General features: G+C 38.9%; 1 protein-coding gene across 1 annotated transcript in view; it reads right to left on the reverse strand.

Moving 5' to 3' along the window:
- ZSWIM6 (zinc finger SWIM-type containing 6) overlaps positions 1-23,095 on the reverse strand; it is a gene marked incomplete at its 3' end in the record, with an annotated part of 111,434 nt that overhangs the window by 20,663 nt on the left and 67,676 nt on the right. Inside the window, exons 3-7 of the mRNA XM_079548053.1 lie at positions 20,791-20,939; positions 20,118-20,268; positions 4,815-4,994; positions 3,085-3,261; positions 2,589-2,735 (exon numbers count right to left, since the gene is read on the reverse strand). Coding sequence (XP_079404179.1) covers positions 2,589-2,735; positions 3,085-3,261; positions 4,815-4,994; positions 20,118-20,268; positions 20,791-20,939 — 804 coding nt within the window. The remainder of the gene's footprint in view (positions 1-2,588; positions 2,736-3,084; positions 3,262-4,814; positions 4,995-20,117; positions 20,269-20,790; positions 20,940-23,095) is intronic.

Below are 23,095 nucleotides of genomic sequence, written 5' to 3' on the forward strand. Positions count from 1 at the left end.
AATCACCCTTTAATTCTGAAACAAGTGAATTTTAGCATTCTAAAACTTTTAACAATTACACTATTTTGGATACTTTGTTTTGTATATGTCACTGATCAGATGGAACATGAAAAAATCCGTTAGCACTGTGAATGGAAGGAAGTACCGGTGAAGTTGCCTTTCCAGTACTGTGTTCGGTTTTGTGCCACACACTATAAGAAATACCCTGGAGTGTGTCTAGAAAAGGACAATGAAGCTAGTGAGAGGTCTGGAGCACAAGTCTCAAGGAGAGCAGCTGAGGGAACTGGGATTGTTTAGTCTGGAGAAGAGGAAGCTCAGGGGAGACCTGATAGATCTCTACAAGGAGGGTTATGGCAAGGTGGAAACCTCAATTAGCACCAGAAGAGGTTCAGGTTGAAAAACAAGAAAATCATCTCTGAAAGGGTGGTCAGGCACCTTCCAAGTGGCTGCCTACCGAGGAGGTGGAGTCACCATCTCTGGAGGCATTCAAGAAACACATGGCAATGAGAGAGATGGTTTAGTGGTCACAGTAGACATGAGCTCATGGTTAGATTGGATAAACAGTGATCTTTTTCAACCTTAATAATTCTATGGTTTAAAAATGTGTAGAAGCTGTTATGAGTGCTCTGTTTCTCTTCTTACCACACATTAACCTTCAGCTGCCTTTGCTTTCTCTCATTCATGGATTGCCACCTTTCCTTAATAACCACATGTATTATAGCAAAGCTTTAAAACACTAGAAAGTCCACTTCTTACCTATTTAAACGTGTAGGGCTATAAAATGAAACTGTTGAACTGACTATGCAAGAGGATTAGGTTAGGTTTTGATTGTATGGTTAAGAATCAACTGATATGTAATACAAAAAACAAACAAGTTATTGCCAACTAACAAATAGCATGCACTACAGATGACATGCAGAAGTCAGTAGTACTGCTGAATAGGATTAATCACACTGACTTCTTACTGACTCATATTTCACCTCATCTACTGTGCCTATTTATGAGGTTCACTAGTTTCACTCCAAACAAAGGCACTAGTCCCGCTGACATTTAACTTTAGCCCATGCAAGAGGTTCCATGTATGCCAGTCATATGAGTAAGAGCCAAGTAGAAGCATGTGGTGTTTGCTGGACTGAAATCTAGAGCTGCAGAATTCATCTGCTTATATGAATGACCAGAAGATACTGCAGAATTAAAAAAAACTCAAATTCCAAACATATGAAGAAAAACTACAAAAATAGCAAGTGATAACATAGAAATGACAAACTTCTTTGTTTCAGGATAGGATGGACCGCATTTCATACAATCCAACTTTCATTTATAATAGCATAATACCAGTTGACAGCTATAGACACTGCTCGCAGAGAAAAGGAACTTAACAGGAGTACTGAATGCCTACATACTCCCTAGCAACTGGCAATGAGAAAGAGCAGTACTAAGCCAAGCACACTTCCTGCAGATTCTCCAGACCTTAGTAATAAGTACACGTATACACAACCCCGCCCTCACTTCTCCCCCAGCCTGGGAGGCTGGAAAAGATGAAAAGATATTAAGGGAATAGATTTTATGGAAAGATGCATTACATGATAGAAATCACTTGGAAAAATTCTCGTAAATAACAACATAATGTGCTTTTAAATTTTGTGCAAATCTAGATCCAGAACAGTGTATAAAGCAACGAGCTCAGGTACTGTGAAATAGAAATGGAGGCACATAAGAACAACAAAACTTCTTTTTTTTTATTCAGATATCTACATTTTCATCATTTAGATTTTTAACTGCACATTTCTGGGAAAACATCTGCATATACATTGAAAGATTTACAGGCAACTTCACAATGGTGTTTTAAATTAGAATGTATGAAGATCTAAATAGCTAAGAACAGCAATTAAGATCAAAGGTCTGAAGTAAGGTGCTTTTGTAGTAGTCATAAATGTTTATGTGTAAAACTATTTTGGGTAGCAAGGATCAAATGGAACAAAAACTGTATCTAAAGAAGAATATTCATTACAGGGATAATGGGCAGAGGAATACCATATAAAAAACAATGTTTCAAACACTCATTACCGTTTATATTAATCCAACTTCATTCAGAAAGACTAAAATTTAAGGTGTTACAAGACTAAAGGAAGAAATGACCAAATTTGATGAATTTCTGTAGTGCAGACTTCGCCTTGGTATAACCCTCAACGTAAACTTAGGATCTCCCCTCAGAAATGTACAGCTCAGCTAAATTATGTGTCAGTGGAAGAAATAATTTAAATTACCCAATGTGTATACAAAGCTCTGTTTGAAAGGCTGTAAGTTACACAGAATTTACACTGTGTAATCAAAACCCCTGACTGGGATACAGACCCAGCAGTGTCAGACATACTGCGGAAATCAGAACCAAGTCCTTGCCCTACAGAATTTGTATAGAAAGCCCTGAATCTCCAGAATGTTACATTACCACCATGACTATTTGTAATACAGAGTTCAAGGCACCTCTTTAGCATTATAGCTTCAAAACCAGTTTTCTCATGCAAAGTTCTAGTCCAGTGTTACTGTCATCTCATTGCATTCTTTGCCATTCTCTTTCCCGCAATTACCTTTCTTCTGAGCCCGGAACACTTCCAGTTGTTTCTGCTGCTGCCTTCTTAGTGTATTAACAATAGCTATTGCTAGCCTCAGTGCTTCTCTTGGGTATCCATGAGATCGTAATGCATCCACCCTTGCACAGGCTGTAGGAACATGTTCTAAAATGGAGAAAATAATTGAGGAATAGCAATGTTTCCATGTCTGCAATGGCCTGTTTTACTAGGTTAACTCCAAAGGCTTTTTTTTTTTTTCTTCTTGGTTTGTTGTTGTTGTGGTTGGGTTTTTTTTGTTTGGTTGGGGTTTTTTTTTGTTTTTTTGTTTTTTTGTTTTTTTTTTTTACTATGCAAAAGAGACCTAAAGGACTACTGTTGAGACCAGCGTTTCAAGGGAGCGTCTGTTCTTTTTGCCAGGCTTTTCATTCATCTCCCCCCACCCCTCCAAAATAATGCCATAGAAACTAAACAAAGCACCAAGTCATGGAAATGCCTTTCCGGTTCAGCCACTTACCATGCCAGAGGGGCCACCCGTGAGAGTCAAAGAGCGAGTTTTCAGAGTCGTCATGGTAACAGTAGTTGGTGTATAGGTCACTGCTGATAATGTGCTGTAAGTGGCTGTCCTGCCAGTGAAGATCGCACGCCTCAATGGCTCGAGTGAACACCGTCCGATGGGGCCTGTTCGATGAATCTGTCATTTTCACAAGTTCAGAAAGCTGCATCAGCTTTTACTCATTCAAATGTGAATAAGTCATTCACAGTATTCTTGTCTTCTGCCTATTCACAACCCCCAGCTGACGGCAGCCTGTCTTGCCCCTCTGCAAGGAGCAGACTGCGGATGACATTTCACATCCTGCCATCAAGCAGGTCAAACCAAGAGTGCACCATTCCCATTTGGGAAGAGAACTACGGCACAGCAAGACTACTGCTAAACAGGGCTTTGCAAGGGAACAGCTAAAGATGAAGGACATTTGACAGCTCTCCTGAAAACAGGCTAGAAAGGTATATGGCACAGCTACTCAGACATTCACAGCTTTTCCCTTTCTGGAGCTGCTAGGATGAGGGAGAAGGATGAACAGCACATGAAGGACTTCCATTGTTCTCCTTTGAACGTGACATTAACTCTGAGCACTTGTTCAATTTTCTCCTCATAATCATACACAGATACTGTAGGTAAAACAAGGCACTGAGGGCAAGGGACTGACATAACCCTTACTGGGTATCGTCCAATGGCAAAAGTGCTGTTAACACAGCTCTGTCTGTGTGTATGTGAGATGCCATGCCAAAGCAGCTACTAGTCTGTTCAGGCTGGACAGAACATTAAGAGATTCAGTAAGCAAAACCAATCTCCACAGGGAGTTTTATGCTGAATGACCTTCTGGCCCAGTTAGCTGTAAGGTTTATAAAGGAACTACGTATCAACTATTTTCTTCCAAGAAAATGAAATAAGGAAAAACCCATCTAAAGCCAAATCTGCCACCCCCCAACAACTAATTAATTTTTATTTCATCGTAAGTATATATGAAATACGTATCAAAATACTGAATATTTTGAAGATTACGAGGTTTTCCTCCCTGCTCCTAGAGAAATCTTGCATTTTCCCCAGTTGTTAGTTATTACTCTGTGCGAGAGTAATAATCTTGCTTGAAGAGGACCAAACAAGGCTTCTGTCAGATTTAATAACCGCATTTTCAATTACCAAGAATGATATTGAGCAAGAAGAGACGCTTCCTCGAAGAAGTCAGAGTGCTGCCTCTGCACCCCACCCAAAACGTGGAAATGCGGACTGCACAACAAGAGCACATTCCACAAATAACAGCTTTACTTTCTCACACACTCAGTTTTAATGCAGCTGCAACAGATCTTTCTTTAAATAAGTATCAAAGGTTTTGTAACTGCAAACAAAAACCCCAACATTGGAAGGGATATAGGACTATAGTCAAGCACAGAAACAACAGGCTTTTACATGACATACTTCAATTTTCATGCAACAGGTATTTAGAAGGACCAAGTGAAAAGTTAGAAGACCTAACTAAACACAAATACTTGCTTTGAAAGTTTTGCAGCCCCAGCACAAAAAACTATCCTTGCCGCAAGGACAATATTAGTGAAAATAAATTTGGCTGGTCAATTTTTAACAAGAAAGTTACTAGTCCCAGGAAAGAGTGCTGAATTCTGCAAGGCTAGAGTACATAAGATGAGGTTATATTATATGTTGCAGTCAGTGCATATGTTTAGGCTCACCTTGGTTAGCATTTGCACCCTGAGGCAAAGCATTGGTTAAATTGGGCAGCTCGTTTCCATGGTTTCCATCTTCCCAGGGACAAACATCCACACTGTTCCATTTTTTCAGCTGTTTTAGCCAACTGGCCTTCTGCTCCAACTTGCAGTGGGGATTTAAGACTATACACATCCACAGAGCACCTGATTTTAAAAAAATTGCTAAATTATGTTTTCTATTAAAAATGCAGTAGCCAATGACTAATTGCAAACTTCTATAGCTCTATACTGTAATACTTTTACTCTCCCCTCAAAGGCTACACTGCTTACTTCCCAGCTATGCCTAGCATCAGGAAGGCTGAATTCCTGACACAGAACCTGACCCATCTGAGCAGTATCTGTAGACTGTATCAAGACTGTATCAGACTGTATCAAGCCAAACTTCTCTATTAAAAGGTATTTAGCATTTCTTTTGCATTAGAAAATCTAGAGTTCACTACGTATGGGCCGTCGGTCAGCAGTATCAGTCAAAAGCAAACAAGAACTCAGAAAGTTACAGCAAGACGTTATCCAAGTTTTTTCCTTTTATTTTTTGTATCAGAAGTGAATGTTGCTTTCTACAAACTAAATCTATGTATCTTTCAGCTTTACATCACAGGAACCAAGAAAGCATGTAAGTAAACTACATACTTTGTGAACATATGCTTCCCAGTAGAAGCACTGCTGAACATATAATGCATTTTCCACACATTTCCATCTCAAAGATCCAGTAAGCACTGGCTTTGTGAATTCTTACAGGACAAAGATACGTTTTACTGCAATTACTCCACTAATTCGGATACGCTAGAAAATTTGTTTTACATTCTCTCTTCATGGAGCTCTAACAGAAAGCCAATTTGTGCTGACACTTCACATATATACCATCTTTAGAACCTGCTCCTTGCCTCTATATGACAGGGCAGGCATAAATACATCAAGGCATCTAGTAACAATTTTCAAATGGAAGGATTTTTCTCTAGATTAGTTGTCTCTTCATCAGTGTGAACTTTGACAGAAGCATGAAGTCATCAGAAAGTGCTATTTAGCAGCAGTTCATTTGCTTATTAAGAACACGCCTTATACACAAGTGGTTTAGAGCCCAAACTATGCCATCTTCATGACAGACTGCACAAAACACTGCAGCTGGCTCTTTCAGGACAGTAAGATTTTTACAGTCATGTACTCTTTCGCAAACTAAGAATGCAAAATGGACACCCAGAGCACAGGCCGTTGCATTACACTCATTCTTAGAGTAGCATGTTGGTATGCCGCAATACAGGAGCCAGAGGAAACAGAACCTGATCCTTGAGGTTGTAATTCCCCAGATACTCTGACTACCAAGGATTGGGAACTAACAGCAGACAAATCTGAACACAACAAAATAAAATGCGGTACACTACGCAGAATTCCAAAGAGATCACAGAATCATTGAATTGATCAGGTTGGAAAAGACCTTAAAGATCATCAAGTCCAACAGCAATCTAACCATGCTACCCTACCTAACTCTTGCCCTATCACTATCAAACCATGTAAACAGTTGTTCCCCGTCCTGTTTATACACTCCCTTCAAGTACTGGAAGGCCACAATGAGGACACTTATTCCTTCAGACTTAATTTCAGAACTCCTTTCTCTAGAAGCATACGTTCCGGAGAGAAGGATGCTCCATTACCCAAACCACTGTGTTAGTCATGGCCACATGCACTGCAGACAACATTGGGACTGAGTTTTTGCACCAGTAACGCAGACTGTAGCTGCCTACTGTTAAATACAGTAACAGCAAATTTGCATTTTTCTTGTTTTGTTGTTTAGGTGTCTAAAATTTATCATGGGAGTAAGATGTTGTTTTTAAAATGTTTTAAAATTAAATCTTATGACTTTGCTTTAAACACCCTTTTGAACAAGCTTCACTTGATTCAATAAGCATCTGTGCACACTCAGCACTGCCCCACACATAAGCAGCACATGTCTTGTAATCTGCAAAACAAAAGACAGGTATGGGCATATTGGAACGCCTTGAAGAAGAGTTAACTTGGGTTTGTTTGTTTGTTTGTTTGTTTTATTTTCAACATGAAGCACTACTTGAGGGCACAGACAGGACACCGAATCTCTCAGCATCTTCATAAAAACAAACAAATAAAAAACCCAAACCCACACACATTTAATACTTCTTAGCCAGACTCCCAGTATTTTCAGACTAAAGCAAAAGAAAAGTGGAGTATCGTAACTGAATTTGGGAAGCATTTCAGCCATTCAGTCAGGCAGAACACACACTACAGATTATACAACACCCCTACAAAATGAGTAGCCTCTTACTTCTCTGTATCTCAAGCACTAGTCGGGGTGAAGGAATAACATGCTTTCTGCAGAAGCTCCACTACATGGACAGGAAAGGGAAGAGAGAACCAAAAATACCAAAAGCCTCTAAAAACTTATTTCATTTTAAGAGGGTAATTATTTTGAGCATAACTACACTGTCAGCAGGCCATCTCAGAAACCCTTTTTTTGCTTTTTTTATGCAAATGAAGCACAAGTAAAAGTGTATTTCTAATAAACCGCACACAGACCACTCCAGCTTTCAACAGTGCCCAACTTCATGCTCCCACTGACATGAGTGTGAGCTGTGTGTGCATCCGGGCTGGTTAAGAGCCTGGCACAGCCCTGCATGCTGCTCCATTCTGGTACCACAGGGAGCATGTGATAAACTCTCCTCCTGAAGAGAAAGGAACAGAAAGAGCCTGAGGCTCAACTCCTGTAGTGCTACAGAGGCCACCATCTGGGAGACAGAAGCACAATGCCAGTGACCCTATGGTCTTCAACCTATTGGGGTTCTGGGTTTTTTGGTTGTTTTCCTTCTTTTTTTTTCTTCCCCTAGTGTGTGTATGCACTTGTCTGTACTCTCATTTCTTCTTCATCCTTCTCCCTGAGCACATTGCCACTTTACTGACATCTGCTCCATCCAGGCTTCTTCCATTCACTGGTCCTTGTCCTGCTTTCTAGCACTGAGAAGTCAGGAAAACATTTGTTCCTGCCCAGATTTTACCACACACCAACTGGAAGAACCCTGGAGGACATTTTTCCCATTTCGCTCTGCTGCTGCTCAATGAGAGCCCCCCACCCGGATCTGGTCATTGACCCATAGACTTACACTGGCCTCAAACAAGAAATTTGCTTTTCTGCCTAATGAATCCTACACTAGGAAACAGTCAATTTCTAGAAAATGCATTCCTGGCACTCTCAAGTTTACCTGTTTGACTAGATGTCACCAATGCCACCTTTAGTATGTACAAATGTCTCATTAAATGAAAAACACAGCAAGACATATGTTTGTGTTTACACATTGTCTTCCTCTATACCACAGCACTCTCTCCCACCTCCCTTTCCCCAGACACCAGCTATTTTTTCATACAAGATCTCAAGACCAAACCTAAAGTAGCTCAGGTTCAGATCCCTAGACTATGGAGGATGTCTTTCCAACAGAAAACTCTTCGTAGTACAGTACCAAACAATCATAAACCATGATGCAGAATTTATTTTTCTCCAATAGGTAACTGGAAGGTAAGCCATGCTGAGAGTACAATTTGGTATTAATTTCACAAGGCAATGAATCACAGAACTGTCACACTGCAGGAAGGAATTGTCTATTTTGGTTCAACAATAATCCTCTTGACCTGAAAACAGATAGCTCTGCTAAACAAACCATTAGTACAATCTGACCTCTTTTTGGAAACACACAGTTGTAATTTATCTTTAGTGTGCCCCATATCACAAAAACATAGGTTATATTATCGTTTTTTACACAACATATGCCTTCTTTTTGTGTATGCAAACATTGGTACTTTGGGTATCACTCATTAAACACCCAAACCTCTGAATTCATGAGGGAGAAAGGACAGCACTTCTTTACACTGAGCAGGATTTGAACATGCAAATTGAAAAATTCTAAGAAGTACTGAATTAAAACATCTAAAAATACCTGATGGATAATTACACATCCTGCATAGAGTGTATTCATAAAGTTAAAGGAAGCTTAAGGAATATATACACAGTATCCTTAGAGACAGAGCATTGCTCAGTTTTCAGAAATCCCATTATATTTTACTCGTATGCCAGTAAATCAGAGAATGGTGGTGAAAACAGTTTTAGGATGGGCTAGGGCACTGAGCATGAGCGAAGATCCAGCAGACAATTTTGTGCGACTGACTCCCAGGAAATCTGTTTTTCCTAGAAATATTACTCTGTCTTGTCAGAGCTGTAGTTTAACTAATCTTAATGTATAATCTTAATATCATTAAGATCAATACACATATTTTTGAATTGAAAATATACAGAAATACATCCATTTGCAAATAGAAAAATACAGAAAATAGATGCAAATCTAATTCAAAATTTCCTTGCTTTCTCTATTACTGTATATCTATTTCTCTAAAACTAAAAACCCGCACCTTTCCAAGTTAGTAGCATTTTATTATTTCAAAGAAAATGGAGCAAGGTAATCAAGATTAATCCCATTGTGCAACCTACAGCTCAGTTTCAGGATTTGCTGTACACTTGCCCTACTTCGATCTCATCAGTTCAGTTACAAAAACATCATCTTCCAGCACTGGCAGTGCCAGAACAGAAACAGTAATAGGAGACGGAACCCATGACCCCTTTATAACGCAAGTATTAGCAAAAGATTTAAAAGTGGTTTACATCAGGTTTTTAAAGACATACACACTTTCAGTGGGACAGCCACTTGGAAACGTCAAAGAAGGTGGCAAATGCTATCTACTGCTTCTCAACAAGAAAGACAAGTGCCTTCACAATGACTGGTAAAGCCGCCTCCCTCCTCCAGTCATGAAGAGATCTCCCTTAGAACAGAGCACAATCAGGAGTCTCACTAGATAACACTCCAATTAAACAGTTGCTTTTATGAAAGAGTGAAGATAGGCAAAGCACTTCAGAGCTGTGCTGTCCCTGATAAGAATCCCAAGAAAAAGTACTAGCAGTGTTCAGCTGGATCCAAGTTGCAATTTTATTCATAAAAACAATCCCTTAATGCACTGTGGTCTCCCTACTCAGCCTTCAAGAAAAAAAAGGCTTGCTGTGGGTGTTGTATTTCTTGGAGAACAGAATGTTTCATTTTGCTTAATTCATTCTATTACTGAATTAAACTTTGATGTATTGGTCTTGACATGTGCTTCACGTTGACTGTATTGTGTATGATAGTATAATCACTCCCCATGCATTTCACACAAGCTGGCTGATTAACGCAATAGATTACCTGCAGCACGGATGACAACAGAGAATCACTGCACTACCCTGCACACTGAACTCCAATTCTGCGTTAGAGGGAGTGTAGGACAAAAATAAAATAAAATAAAACTAGTTCCTTAAGTTTTCCTTTCCCTTTTACTGCATACTGCTGCTCCAAAGGTTAAAATCACACATATATTTGGCTAAAATGGACATTTGCATTATGAAATTTTATTCTAAACTATCATCAATTACATGCTCTGATCTACGTTTGTCAACTAATAACCACTGCAGTCTTCCTATGCTTCAACTTCCACACAATGGAAACAGGACCCAGCATAAAGTATCTGTCATCTCACCTGAGCACTTTGTTGTGGACTATGCTTTTTGTTGTTGTTGTTTCAAACTGCTGTAACAGACATCCACCCGTTTGTCCAAATGGTTACACAGAAGAACTGAAATTCGCTTCACATTACAATATGCTTAAGAAAGCATTTAGGTATCTGTCATATGTCAATTATGTGTCCCTCTAGGCACTTAAAGTACTCCACATTGATCAACTTCTCTAATATTGACAAAACAGTTTATTCACTGGCTCACAATCATTTTATGGTGAAAGTACTGCTAACATTAGCACAAGTAGCACAAATAGCAGAAATACACTATTTCATGAACATCTTGAAAAGGTTCTTTGCATTTTTTTAAATCATTACCAACATTTACAATCAGCTGGTGAACAAAAGCACTCCATCCAAAGCAGCAACTAGCTATTTTACCAGATATTTAACTAGTAATTCATTCTCAGCAGTCATCTTATTTTCAGATACTGACAATTTTCAGAAAAAAAAGTTGATGTGTCTACTAATTATTAAAGCATTACCCCACCTTCATTTAAATTGATGGATGAATTTCTCTCATACAAAACTGTGAAGTTTGAGAGGAACAAGATACCCATAAAAGGAGGGAAATGCCTTTCATCCCTCAAAAAAAAAAAACCACAGACAGTCTATCACATAGTGGGAAAGGTCAAAAAATAAATGATTACCATTACTGTGCTTACAGAACCTGAATAGCCAACTATAAATGGCGAGAAGAATACATTCTGACAACCTAGTCTGAATTCTTTCACAGTCTAAGATTTCTGGGTTATTTTCAGCTTCCATATCAAAAGCAATAGCTTTTACAAAGGAACATACTTCAATTTTAAAAATTTTCCAGTACAAGAATCCATCATAGTTACTGGTGAGCTGCTCCACTGCAAGGTACCCTCACTCAAATTCTAACATTATCTTTTTTAAAATTTGTCCAGCTTCACTTAAAATTTCCAGCTACCTTTATTTGTTAAGTGTCTTCACTATCCAGTTTCTAGTCTGTTTAGGTCTCTTTATATCCTTTGTTGTGTTTTGACAGACACAAGATAATAACTAAGATTGTTTTATCTCTCACTTCAAATGATCTTCCAGTTTTCCAGGTATCTTCCCATTATTCATTCAAAAGAAAACTGGAAAATAACACATGGTTAGACTGCTGGACTGCAGGAAAGCTCCAAGAAGTTAGTGAAGGCTCCTTCAATCCACAGATCTACCACTTCCCCTTATCTCTCATATTTACTAGAAGTTGTAGCAGAAAATTATTTGACTGCTTAATACTACAGAGGTATGAAAAATAAAGAGAAAAGGCGGAAAAAAAATGTTTATGCATGTTTAAGACCATAGTACAACTCTGACGTTTATTTTGAAAGTCACGATTTCGTATTTAGGGCAGCAGTGTGTACCAGCTCCAACTTTTTTTCCTTCCTTTTTAATGAATATTTTGAGTAAATCAGTTCAACAGCTTAGGAATAAAAACTTTAAAAACTGCTTTAAAGTGGGTACTTGAAGAAATTTGGCTTCTATTGCAAGAAAGTGCTTTCCATCCAACTCAACCACAAGGAAACCCACAATTTATGTGCATTAAAAATAAAACCTTAAAGCTATGCTTGCACACTTGAATGACTTTTAGCATTCTTTGTCAAATTGGTAAATGCAGCTTTAACACAGGAAAAAATACCTTCTTTGAAAACAGCTCACACCTGCTGTCATACTACAGCCTCGTGGACACTACAGCCACATACACCCTCATTTTTAATATCATTATGACAGGAGCCAATATTCTACTATTGATAATGAAGGAGGAAGGAAATCACCTCAGAAGAGGTGGACAGAACACATCTCTGCAGAAAGGTGGCCTGGCTTCCTTCACCATGGAAATGAAGGTGACAGCAACAATTGAGACACTCTAGGGCTGTGACAGCAATTTCTTTAAGTTGTCATCCATAACTCAGGCCACAGAGCAGCAGAAGCATCTTGTGTTGATAACTCAGAAACGCTGTTAATTTAGTGCCTCCAATAGCATAAATCATTTCAATGCAGTGACATATATTAACAGCGTATTCTGTGAAAGAGCAACACAACCTTATGTGTGCCTTCAGTTCATGCACATTTTCTAACTATACAGCAGTTGCACCATGGCAGCTAAGACTAAAAAAATCAACAGGGATCAAAGGATTATCAGTTAAGCAAGGACAGCCTATTGGATGCCGTACGGACACAGACACAAATATCTATGACATCATTCCACCTGAGCCTCGCAATTGAGCAAAGCACGATGCATCTCAGCACCTTTGAAACACAGGCGTCCCAACAGCTTTCACTTCAAGGCCAAAAATGTGATTCATGAAATTGCTTTACCTGAACTAGGAAATTTTGAAGCTATTTTCCAAAGGAGCAGGAATCATGTAAATATTGACATACATCTGACATTAAAATTTGAAAATTACATTCTTGCCATATCACTTTGGAAATACCAGAAATTATAAGAAAAAGTCCATATTTCTACTGCAGAGTTGATACTACACGAGGAATGCATGAAGTATGAAGTTAAATAAAAAATAGTATTAGAGCAGAAACACTGCAATGAATTTGTAACTTCAGTGATTCCTTTTATGACAGCTCTGAAGTACCCACCAGACCTAGCATCAAGAAGGAATTTCTCTAGTGGCATACCAGCAACGATTCCAACTGTTTTTGTGCCTTTCTCCCCTCTCCCTTTAAGTGCTAAGCAGAAATAATTTGTTTACGACAGGTGGCGTGTCTCATTTGCACAAGTTTGTCTGTCTCTCTAATTGGAAAGGGAAGGAATACCTGAGACAGAAATATGGATTGGGAATAGCTCCATTTAGGGTTCGAAGAATTTAACTTGCTATTTTTAGAGATGAATGTAAGCTTGTATCAGAAAAATTTAGAATGGTTTTCAAATCAAAAAGCCTTATTTAACTCAATCACTAGCTTGCTTGAGGAAAAATGGTAATTAAATCTTTCTTAATTAATCTATAGTGATTCTTTACCTATATTCAACATCTAGAATTATGTTTTAAATGTAGAGCAAAGTGAACTAATAAAATGTTATGCATCATCCTTCAGGAAGTACATTGCAGTATTTTTGTGTGATGTGACCTTGTAAAATGATATTTTAGTTCTAAAGTTTAGTGTGAAAATGTGTCACTAATCCAGAAAACTGTCAAAATACCAGCAAACGAACTCAAACCAGATCACCAGGATGTCACAGCACTTAAGAGGTAGCCCACATTAGCTTTAAGTGCTTTAAGAGAAATTTGGTATAATGAAGAATACTAGACCTGCTAGGGCAAATACATGCTTTTCATTTCAGGAAATATCTTTACAGGAACAATCCACTCTGCATGCCTAGCAGAAAGAGAAGTGAAATGGTCACCAAGGAAAGCTTGATGCCACAAATGAAGCTCCTGGCAATACTGCAAGAAGTTCATACCCTGAAACTTCAGAACTAACAAGTTCTGAAGCGTTAGAGTAGAGAGCACCCAGTTGGATAGATGGAATGCCATTTTAGTTCTCCTCAATTTTGCCAAATAAAAGAACCAAACAAGATCAAGATAAGCAGGATAAAAACCCAGAACACATCTGACCATTATTCGCAGCCCTGCATTGCAAGAGCTCTCTGGAGCTTCCCTATGAAAAAGCCACCATCTTTCTGTTCCATACAGAGATTGTCTTTGAACAACTTCCCTCCTCCTTATACTGCTCTTAAATATCAAAATGGAGGTAATCTGCTGGAAATGTTTGTTTCAAAACATGCAAATTATGTGAAGTTTCTTCACAGGAAAGGCAGGCAACAATAAAAATGGTAGTACACACAAAAAAATCTGATCCTGTAATCTACATGTTGACAAGCTGTTGGGCTCCATCACTCCACCAAGTAGTAGACACTTGTCTTAGATTTTTCTACTTGACTGCTTTCATCAGATTAAGCATCTGGGATTTAATTTAACAGTTTCAGCTTTATTAAGCTGTCACAAGCAAGCTCCACTTTGATAACAGTAGCTGCTCCAATTATGGCTTGGTTTAGGGTTGTCAAGTATAATGATTCGTTCATGGCACATGAGAAGCAATAAAAGGTTGTTTTGCATTACAGCTTTAAAGACATGGGCACTTTTTTCATTTAATTTGTCACTTAGCTTTTGCTAAGAGGACATTTAAATTGCAGTAAAAGGCAAATGGGTCTTTCAGTTTAAATGCAATCCCCATCTTTAAATGATCTGTAATGGTGCAGTGTTCGAGTGGGAACACTATTGTTTCACAGTGGGCCCTGATGGTGACATGTGACATTTGTATTCAGGTCCTGTATTATCCATGTGGCTAAAGGGCTTCCAATTTCATTTCACAGCCAGAAGCCAACAGAAAACACCAATTAACTTGCAGATCCCACTTGCCGACAAAACTCAGCCTCTTCTCTGCGTCTGGCATCTAGCAGTGCTCAACATTAATTCCAAAGCAGAGCTTTGCAGCCCTCACAATCCCTGCACTGGGGCACAAAGTCAAATTCTCCCCTTTTATTGAGGTAATATTCCCCCCTTTGTAGACCACGAGCAACTTTTAGTTAATTTTGATGGATAAATATTATAGAATTACTGCTATAATAAGATTTCAAGCACCAGTTTTTTCCTCCGTTATGCAACTCTTCCTCTAGAGTACAAAGGTTACCTGACCTTTCCTTGAAATCAGAGATCTCAGTTCAATGGGCATCAGCAGATACTCACTGTGCACTTCCACATTCCTCTATTTTATCAACACAATTTAATTAAAAAGGCAATACAAGAGCTTCAGACAATTAATCATTCTGATATACTGAAGTCTTCCACCATGGTCACTGAGAGTTAAATGCCTAAAGATCAGCATGTGGAATTTACTACTGAAACAAAACACCATTTAAACAGCAACAACATGAAGAAATCCAGCTCAGCTTTAAAATCTGGAAAGCGTATTCACATTACTGTGGCAAGTTGTAAGTGTTCAGCAGTGCATCACTGAAGTCATATTTACGTTCTAGCATGAAAAGTATACGAGGAAGGCTTATAACCTCAGCCTGTAATCTTGACCTTGCCAATACCACCCTAAGTAGTACTTAGCTTAACCCTTTCTTTGACATACAACGGGAAATCAGCCGAGTATAATTGTTGCATTCTTCCTCTTGATCTGAAGGCTTTAAGAAAAACAACAAAAAAAGCCCTACAAACAACTAGTTAGTTAACTGGATTGCTTACTGAATTGTATTAGAAAAGTGCCAAGCTCCCACTTAGAGGCAAAGTATTTACTTTTAATCAACTTATTTAAATCAGCACCTCTGAACACTCAAGCCCAATCTGACTTCTAATGAAGTCAGTGCAATTTACCATAAACTCCAGTAGAAACTGATCAGGGACTTGTGTGCCCTTCCAGTACCCTTGCCAATGCTCAGTGGCAAGCAGGAAGCATCAGTTAAGTTCTGATGAAAGGCTCAAGTGACACAGTAAAGGAGTAAAGCTGAAGTTATTTAAGTACGCTTAAAAGCCTATGCCAAGATGGAACTGACAAAGTGGCCATAAGCCTAGTGGATGACAGACGGCATCCCAGGGCATGCAAGCAAGCCTTTATTAAGCAGAGTCTACATTTACATACTTCACATGTCCTAAAGTCTTCCATAAATACCATGCTAAATTGCTACTCACCTGCAAAATAAGTGAGTTCATAAATAACTTTTTTTTAATAAAAGCCATACATGTTTAACGCTCTCAGAGTACTGTGAACAGATAATACAGTAAGTGAAGTATTCAAAGGCCTATCCCACCCTTTCTATTTTGTTATTTTAGTTCCCTGACAGCCAAGAAGATGAGAACAAGACAGGAAACAAACATTTTAAAATACATTGATAGCCAAGTTCTCCATGCTACTACCAGAACTATCAGTCTCCACAGACATCCTGCTGCTTCTTCTGTAGTTTGCTACTATGATTCCAGCTTGTCTTAAAGCCTCTTTCACATATATTTATTTATTTATTTATTAAGTGACGCACGCTTCATCTGGAATAGAGGACATGTCTAACTATAATGAAACTCAAGGTGAGATCTTAACAAAAAACACGTGAGCAGCTTGTACTTTTCACACAAGATAGGAGTCCAGTTGGAGAGATTCATACAGTTAAGAGCAAATTCCATGGAACCTGGTCAGCACTACCAGTGGAAGGGATTCTGCCAGAGTGGGGATGATCTGGAAAATTCATCAATGTGAAAACAAGCTGGAAGTAAAAGAACCAAGCTGTGTTCTGCCTTAGCCAACTATGCACCTGATGCGGATGAAATGTTGGTTACAGAAAATCTCTCTCAGGATCAAAATTCTTTGATACCATCAGAGGATACAGAGCAGCAGAGGACTGAAACAGCAGAGCCTACCTCAGATAACAAATACAGCAGCTGAAGTAGTGATGAAGCTGAAGGTTGCACGGTGGTTTTCTGCAAGTGGCAACTGTAATTCTGATCAAATAGAGGTAAACCAATCAATTACGTTAATTTAAAATATTATTTGATGCTGCAAACAGAGAGATTCCACTTCCTCCACCTTCAGATAGGTTTTATCAAGAAGATGATCACAATATGACACTGAATTAACAAGGAGCTGCTAAGAAAATTTAACAAAACCTTTTACTGGCAGTATGTGTTAAGAATGCTACAGGCAACAGATGGAGAGCTCAATTCTGTCTTTCCACCACCTACCAGCTCAATTCACATATGCAATGAAGCATGAGAATCTCCAGTCCTCAGCATGATGGGATATGATTTTTGTGACATTTATGTCCAGTTAAACACATGTTGGCAAAAAGCACTATTCCCAAAGCTTCATAAAAATGCCATGCTACAATGGTTGTTACACTTAAGGCAAGGTAGTTATCACAGTCATAGAACTGTAGGGGTTGGAAGGGACTTCTAGAGATCATTTAGTTCAACCGCCTGCAAAGCAGGCTCCCTACAGCAGGCTGCACAGGTAGGTGTGTAGGTGGGTCTTGAATATCTCCAGAGAAGGAGACTCCACAATTCCCCTGGGCAGTCTGTTCCAGTGCTCCATCACCCTCACTGTGAAGAAGATCCTTCACATATTGGAGTAGAAATTCCTACACTCCAGTTTATGGCTGTTTCCCTTTGTCCTGTTCCCACAACCACTGGAAAGAGGTTGGCCATGTCCCTTTGACTCCCACACTTAAGATATTTATAGACATTAATAAGATCCCTTCCCAGTCTTCTTTTCTCAAGGCTGAACAGACCCAGGTCATCCAGTCTTTCCTCATAGGGGATGCTCTAGGCTCTTTATCATCTTCATGGCTCTCTGCTAGACTCTTTCCAGCAGATCGCTATCTTTTTTGTACTGGGGAGCCCAGAACTGGATACTCTCTCCAGGGAAGACCTGACCAGGGCAGAGTAGAGGGAAAGGATCATCTCCCTTGACCTGCTGGCCATGCTCCTTCTAATGCATACCAGGATCCTACTGGCCTTCTCAGCCACCAGTGCATACTGCTGGCTCCTGCCCAACCTGTCATCCACCAAGACCCCCACATCCTTCTCCACGGAGCTCCTCTCCAGCAGGTCTTGTCCCAGACTGTACTGATACTTGTGGTTATTCCTTCCCATGTGCAAGACTCTTTTGACATTTGTTTTTGTTGCATTTCATCTGGTTTCTTGCTGTCCAGCTCTCCAGTCTGTCTGGGTCTTGCTGAATGGTGCACACAGCCTTCAGGTGTGTCAGCCACTCCTCCCAGTTTTCTATCACACTTGCTCTAGGTGGTTACTATCCCCTCATCAAGGTTGTCAACGAAGACACTGAACAAGATTGGACCCAGCACTGACCCCTGGGGAACACCACTAGTCACAGGTCTCCAAACTGGATAAGTGTTATATCAACACTCACTCTAGTAAAATTTTACCTGCTACGATAAATAAGATTTTTCACTATAGAAATCTATAATCTCAACTAGACAAGCCAGTCTTTATTAGCCTAATGCTTCATTTAGAGTGAATATTACTTATGCTAATATTTTATCTAGTCCCAGACCCACTAGACAACACAAAATCAATCATAGTCATTTTTAACCTTAACAAGAAGGAAAAGTTACATGGACTTTTCCCTTCTAAAAGAAGGAATTATTCTTATTTTGATTTACTTCTACTTCATCTTACTTCATTTAGCTTGGTTTTGCATCCCCTAAACATACGAAAACCATTATGAGTTCTGGCTCCGTTCTCCACAGTGTTTACATATAGTCTCTTGGGGCATTGTTTGTAAGCTTTTATATATATGCATCTTTCATACCATGTAAGTCAGAAATAGCTATATTGGTCAGAATGCATCTCAAGACAGGCTCCTCCAAGTCAACTTGAAGTTCTTTACAGATTCAGTGAAAGCACAGGTAACTACTAAAATTTCCATAAACCACAAAGCAATTTCACCTTGCCTGTGCATCTTCAACTTGCTTTCAGAAAGTCTCCAAGACAGCAACAAAACCCTTACTGTAGCTAAGATATATCATGTTAATCTTTTCACATGCTCAGTGAATTATCTTTTAGATAAACAAATCAGATTTACTATCATTTAAAAAAATCCAGGTCATTTATCACTGTTATATTTTACATGTCTATAACACCCACTCGATAATAGTTTGTTCCATTACCTTACACTCAATGAATCATAGAATCATAGAATCACAAGGTTGGAAACGACCTACAAGATCATTTAGTCCAACCGTCTCCTCATCACCACTGCCACCACAAGCACTAAACCATATCACGCAGCACGTCGTCCAGACTCCTCTTGAACACTGCCAGGAATGATGACTCCACCACCTCTCTGGGCAGGCCATTCCAGTGCCTGTCCACTCTCTGAGAGAAAAAGTTCCTCCTTATGTCCAAAATACAATCCTGGTAGTTACTAAGTATTTTTCTTTCCCACTTGCTTACCTTCCTTTACAATCTTGGTGACATCTACCTTCAAACTGTTTCTAGTTTTCCTTCCCTACCACAAATTCTTATACTTTGAGAACTTCTCAAGCTGTTACAAAGACTTCAAAATTGCATCAGCAAGTTTCTGAAACCATTTTGAGTGCCTTTTAAGTGCCTTCAGATTTTACTAGTTTAAGTATTCATTATCCATATCAGTCTGCATTCCTCTCTTTGCTGTACAGGTCACATATCTGGTCACAACCGATCTTTTCTGTAGAGCAGTGTTAACTGTTTCCGCCCTCAATTACGTGACCTCATTCCCAACTACATAACAGACTTCCTTCCTTTGTTGTAGTCTTCTCATACTCTTAATAAATCTCCTCCTTTTGGCTTCTCTTTCTCTCTACTTTTGAAGTGATCTCTTCCTTAACCTATCCAGTTCATCACTATTGGTTTATATACCTACCCTCAGTTGTATTTTCACTTCTTGCTTCATTTCTTTAGATTCTCAAGTTACTTACTTACTACGTGTTGCAATCATAATTATCTCTTATCATGCCTCCCGTTCATACAGTAGATCAGAAATTCAACTTCATCCAACTCTAACTGAACAAGCAAAGCTGCATAAAACTAACTTCTTTTACCTAGGACCACAACAGCTTCCCTCCACCCCCGAACACATAATTGTTTCACTGTACATATGAACAGCAGATGATTTTGAAGTCTGTGTATTTACCCAGTTCATCCCAGAGCTGCCTATACTTGTCAGTCATGGTAGTTCCTTGTTGTCTCCAAAGTGCCAGACGAGGGTCAGCCATGAACTGCTCCGTTATCAACGTCAACATGCGAGCTCCATTTGAATCTCTCATCTTAAGCATCTCTCGCACCTAGGAAATGAGCCTTTTAATACAAACTTGAAAAAAAGTTCCACACAGTACAGACAGCATTTCACTGTTAAACATTCCACCGCTGTTCAATAATAAAATTAATATATACAAAGTGACATTCTTAAGTGGAAACAACAGTCTTCTTTCCCATTTTTAACTACTTGATTTCAGTACTCCATGCAATTCTGCAAATGCTTCTTCCACAATTAATCTACACGTGTATTATGCAACATGATGCAAAACTATCATTTCTACATATTTCTCCAACATTTTAAGGTAGGGAAAGAAGAGAACGACAAAGATACAAATTGTTGAAATGCTACTTCATATCCTTAACTTGATTTTGAGACACGAGACTGTGGCCCATGTCTGTTCAACAGCTCATGATTAACTTATCATCACATTCTTAGGGCTTTATATTTAGAAGAACAGAATTTGGAGTAAGACACTAACAAGTACAGTCTGGCTAGAGGAATAAGAGGAGAGAAAGAAGGGAAACTTTAAGACTTTAATTCAACACACCTTTGCAAAAAGCAAGTTAAGCTGCTTCCCTGATCCATGGTATCCACCCTGTGAGAGGAAGAGTTTAACTTGTTCTTGGACCTGTTCCTCATCCAAATGCCAGCAGTTTTCATCATCTATGCTAGCACCTGCTGTTGGGTCAGGAGCACCTGCAAACAGCAAGAAAAGAAATTATGTTGTAGATAAAGATGAAAGGTTCATGAGTCCAAAGGAGAGAAGTATTGCAAAGGTTTATGGATTCGTGTTTTTTCCTGTTTCGAACATCCTGGCTTCAATCTAAGCATTCTTTAAAATAGATTTTGAAATATCTTCTCAATATTCTTAAGCACTTAGTGGGAAAGAAATGATAGCCTATCAAATGCTATTTATATAAGCAGTATTTTATAATAAAACATTAAAATAAAAATGAGGTTTTTCCTCTCATCTCAGTAGGTATACTAGAAGCTTTTACAAAGAAAATTACACGTTGCGTAGCATTTCTACTACTGCACCGTTAAAACCACTCTCCCCAAAACACGTGCAATTCCTGTATCTTCTGCAATCTTACTCATGTTTAAGTGACTACTAGTGAGCACTGCTACTGATGAACATGAGGAAAGTAATCACCTCAGTGTCTCTGAGCTGTGATGACTCTGCAAAGCTAAACAAAGAACAAAAAAAATCCCCAAATAAATCCAAAGTCTTAAAGCATTGAAGGCACATCCAGCATAAAAATACTTTAATGCTCATGCTTCTGAATGAGAATTTTACTGCACACAGTGTTATCAGCATAGAGTGAATTTCAGTGAATTAGACTAGTGCAAACTGTAACAACTGCAATTTACATCAGGATGCACTTTGGCCAAAGGCTGTTCTAACAGAAATTTTACAGTTGAGATAAGTTATTTTCCACTGGTGGCCTTTTCTGAAGGCTAAAGATTTAACTAAAACAAGTTCTTGCATCACTGTGAAATCTACATATTTCTGAATTAACCCACACTTCCACTGGGTATTTTTTAAAAGGTATTTAAAGTGAGAAATTTGAAGTGTACTTATCAAGACTGTCAAGGTAGTGTATCACTGTACCAGATACAAAGTATTTTAAGCTGCCCAAGACTCAACTAGACATTTTCATGTTGAGCTTGTCACTACTGTGGAATTTCTGCCCCTGCTGGCTTTTAAGAAGATGTTAGAAACTAAATCACGTTATGCAATCTACCACCTTTAAATTGCATTCCGTGATACCTCTGTCGCCAATGCTACAAGAAGAATGTTGGACGAAGTGAAAATTACACAGCTAGATTTGTAAAAGCTCACTTTCAAAAAGTCCTGAGAACTCAAAACATAAAGCCATCTATAACCCTTCAGATGAACGTGAATTAAACACCGATTCTATTGATTTAAGCCTTCATTTCACATTTGCAGCTGTGCCACGCAGGTGAAGCTTTCCAGCAGTTGTAGTGAATGGTAGGATCTTTATTCAATGAAAACACAACAGAAAGATTTAAAAGGTCAGAGGGATGTGCTGTCTTCTAGCTGCTGAGAGTATTAGAAAAATCTTTTGTCTCAGCAACTTCCTAAATTGCCTCCAACTTCAGAACCCGTAACTAGGAATGCAGCACTGCTGTCCTTATAAATGTGTACTTGGATTAATAAGAAATTGCATCTTTGAAGATGTGAAAGAATTCTCTTGCCTTCCACAGGAAACATAAGAGTACCTCAGACGACAGAAAACAAGCCCAAAACAGGACAATAAAACAAAAAATTAAGAACTTCTGTGAGTGCCTACATTTTACTGTTCCAGTTTCATTGGGCTTTCAGTTCAGTCAGCAACATGAAACACTTGCTGGTAAGTCTTCAGTTCTAAAGACTGAGATAAAAAGTGAAATCAAGTCACAAGAGAATGAGCAGTGTGGCTGTTGCACAGACCCAGGTCTGTAGTATCACTTTGCAAACAGCTTAAATATTTCATTGCTCTAAAATGCAGAGAAAAAGATCTGTGAAATTGAATTAAATAAAAATACTGATATACAAAACATATGTATCCTTTAGTTGAGCAGAGATTTGTCTTTAAACAGTCTTGGTATAGCTACTTTTAAATTGTATTAAAAATAGCTCAAGATTCCTCAGCTAAGCTTCCCTACTTAGGGAAAAAAAAAAATTCTTTCCATAGCTGTTTACATTTTATCAGAAGCTCATCAGTCAGCATGTGCTGCAAGGTTACATTTCATTGCAGCCTACCACAGATGCTTTAACAACAGGGCTCCTCCCCAGCAACCAGGGTGCCTGCTGCCCAGGCCCACGGCTGCGCTCCCACCCAGGCCCT

Source organism: Tetrao urogallus (genome assembly GCF_951394365.1).
Source record: "Tetrao urogallus genome assembly, chromosome: Z".
In the NCBI taxonomy this organism is placed as follows: domain Eukaryota; kingdom Metazoa; phylum Chordata; class Aves; order Galliformes; family Phasianidae; genus Tetrao; species Tetrao urogallus.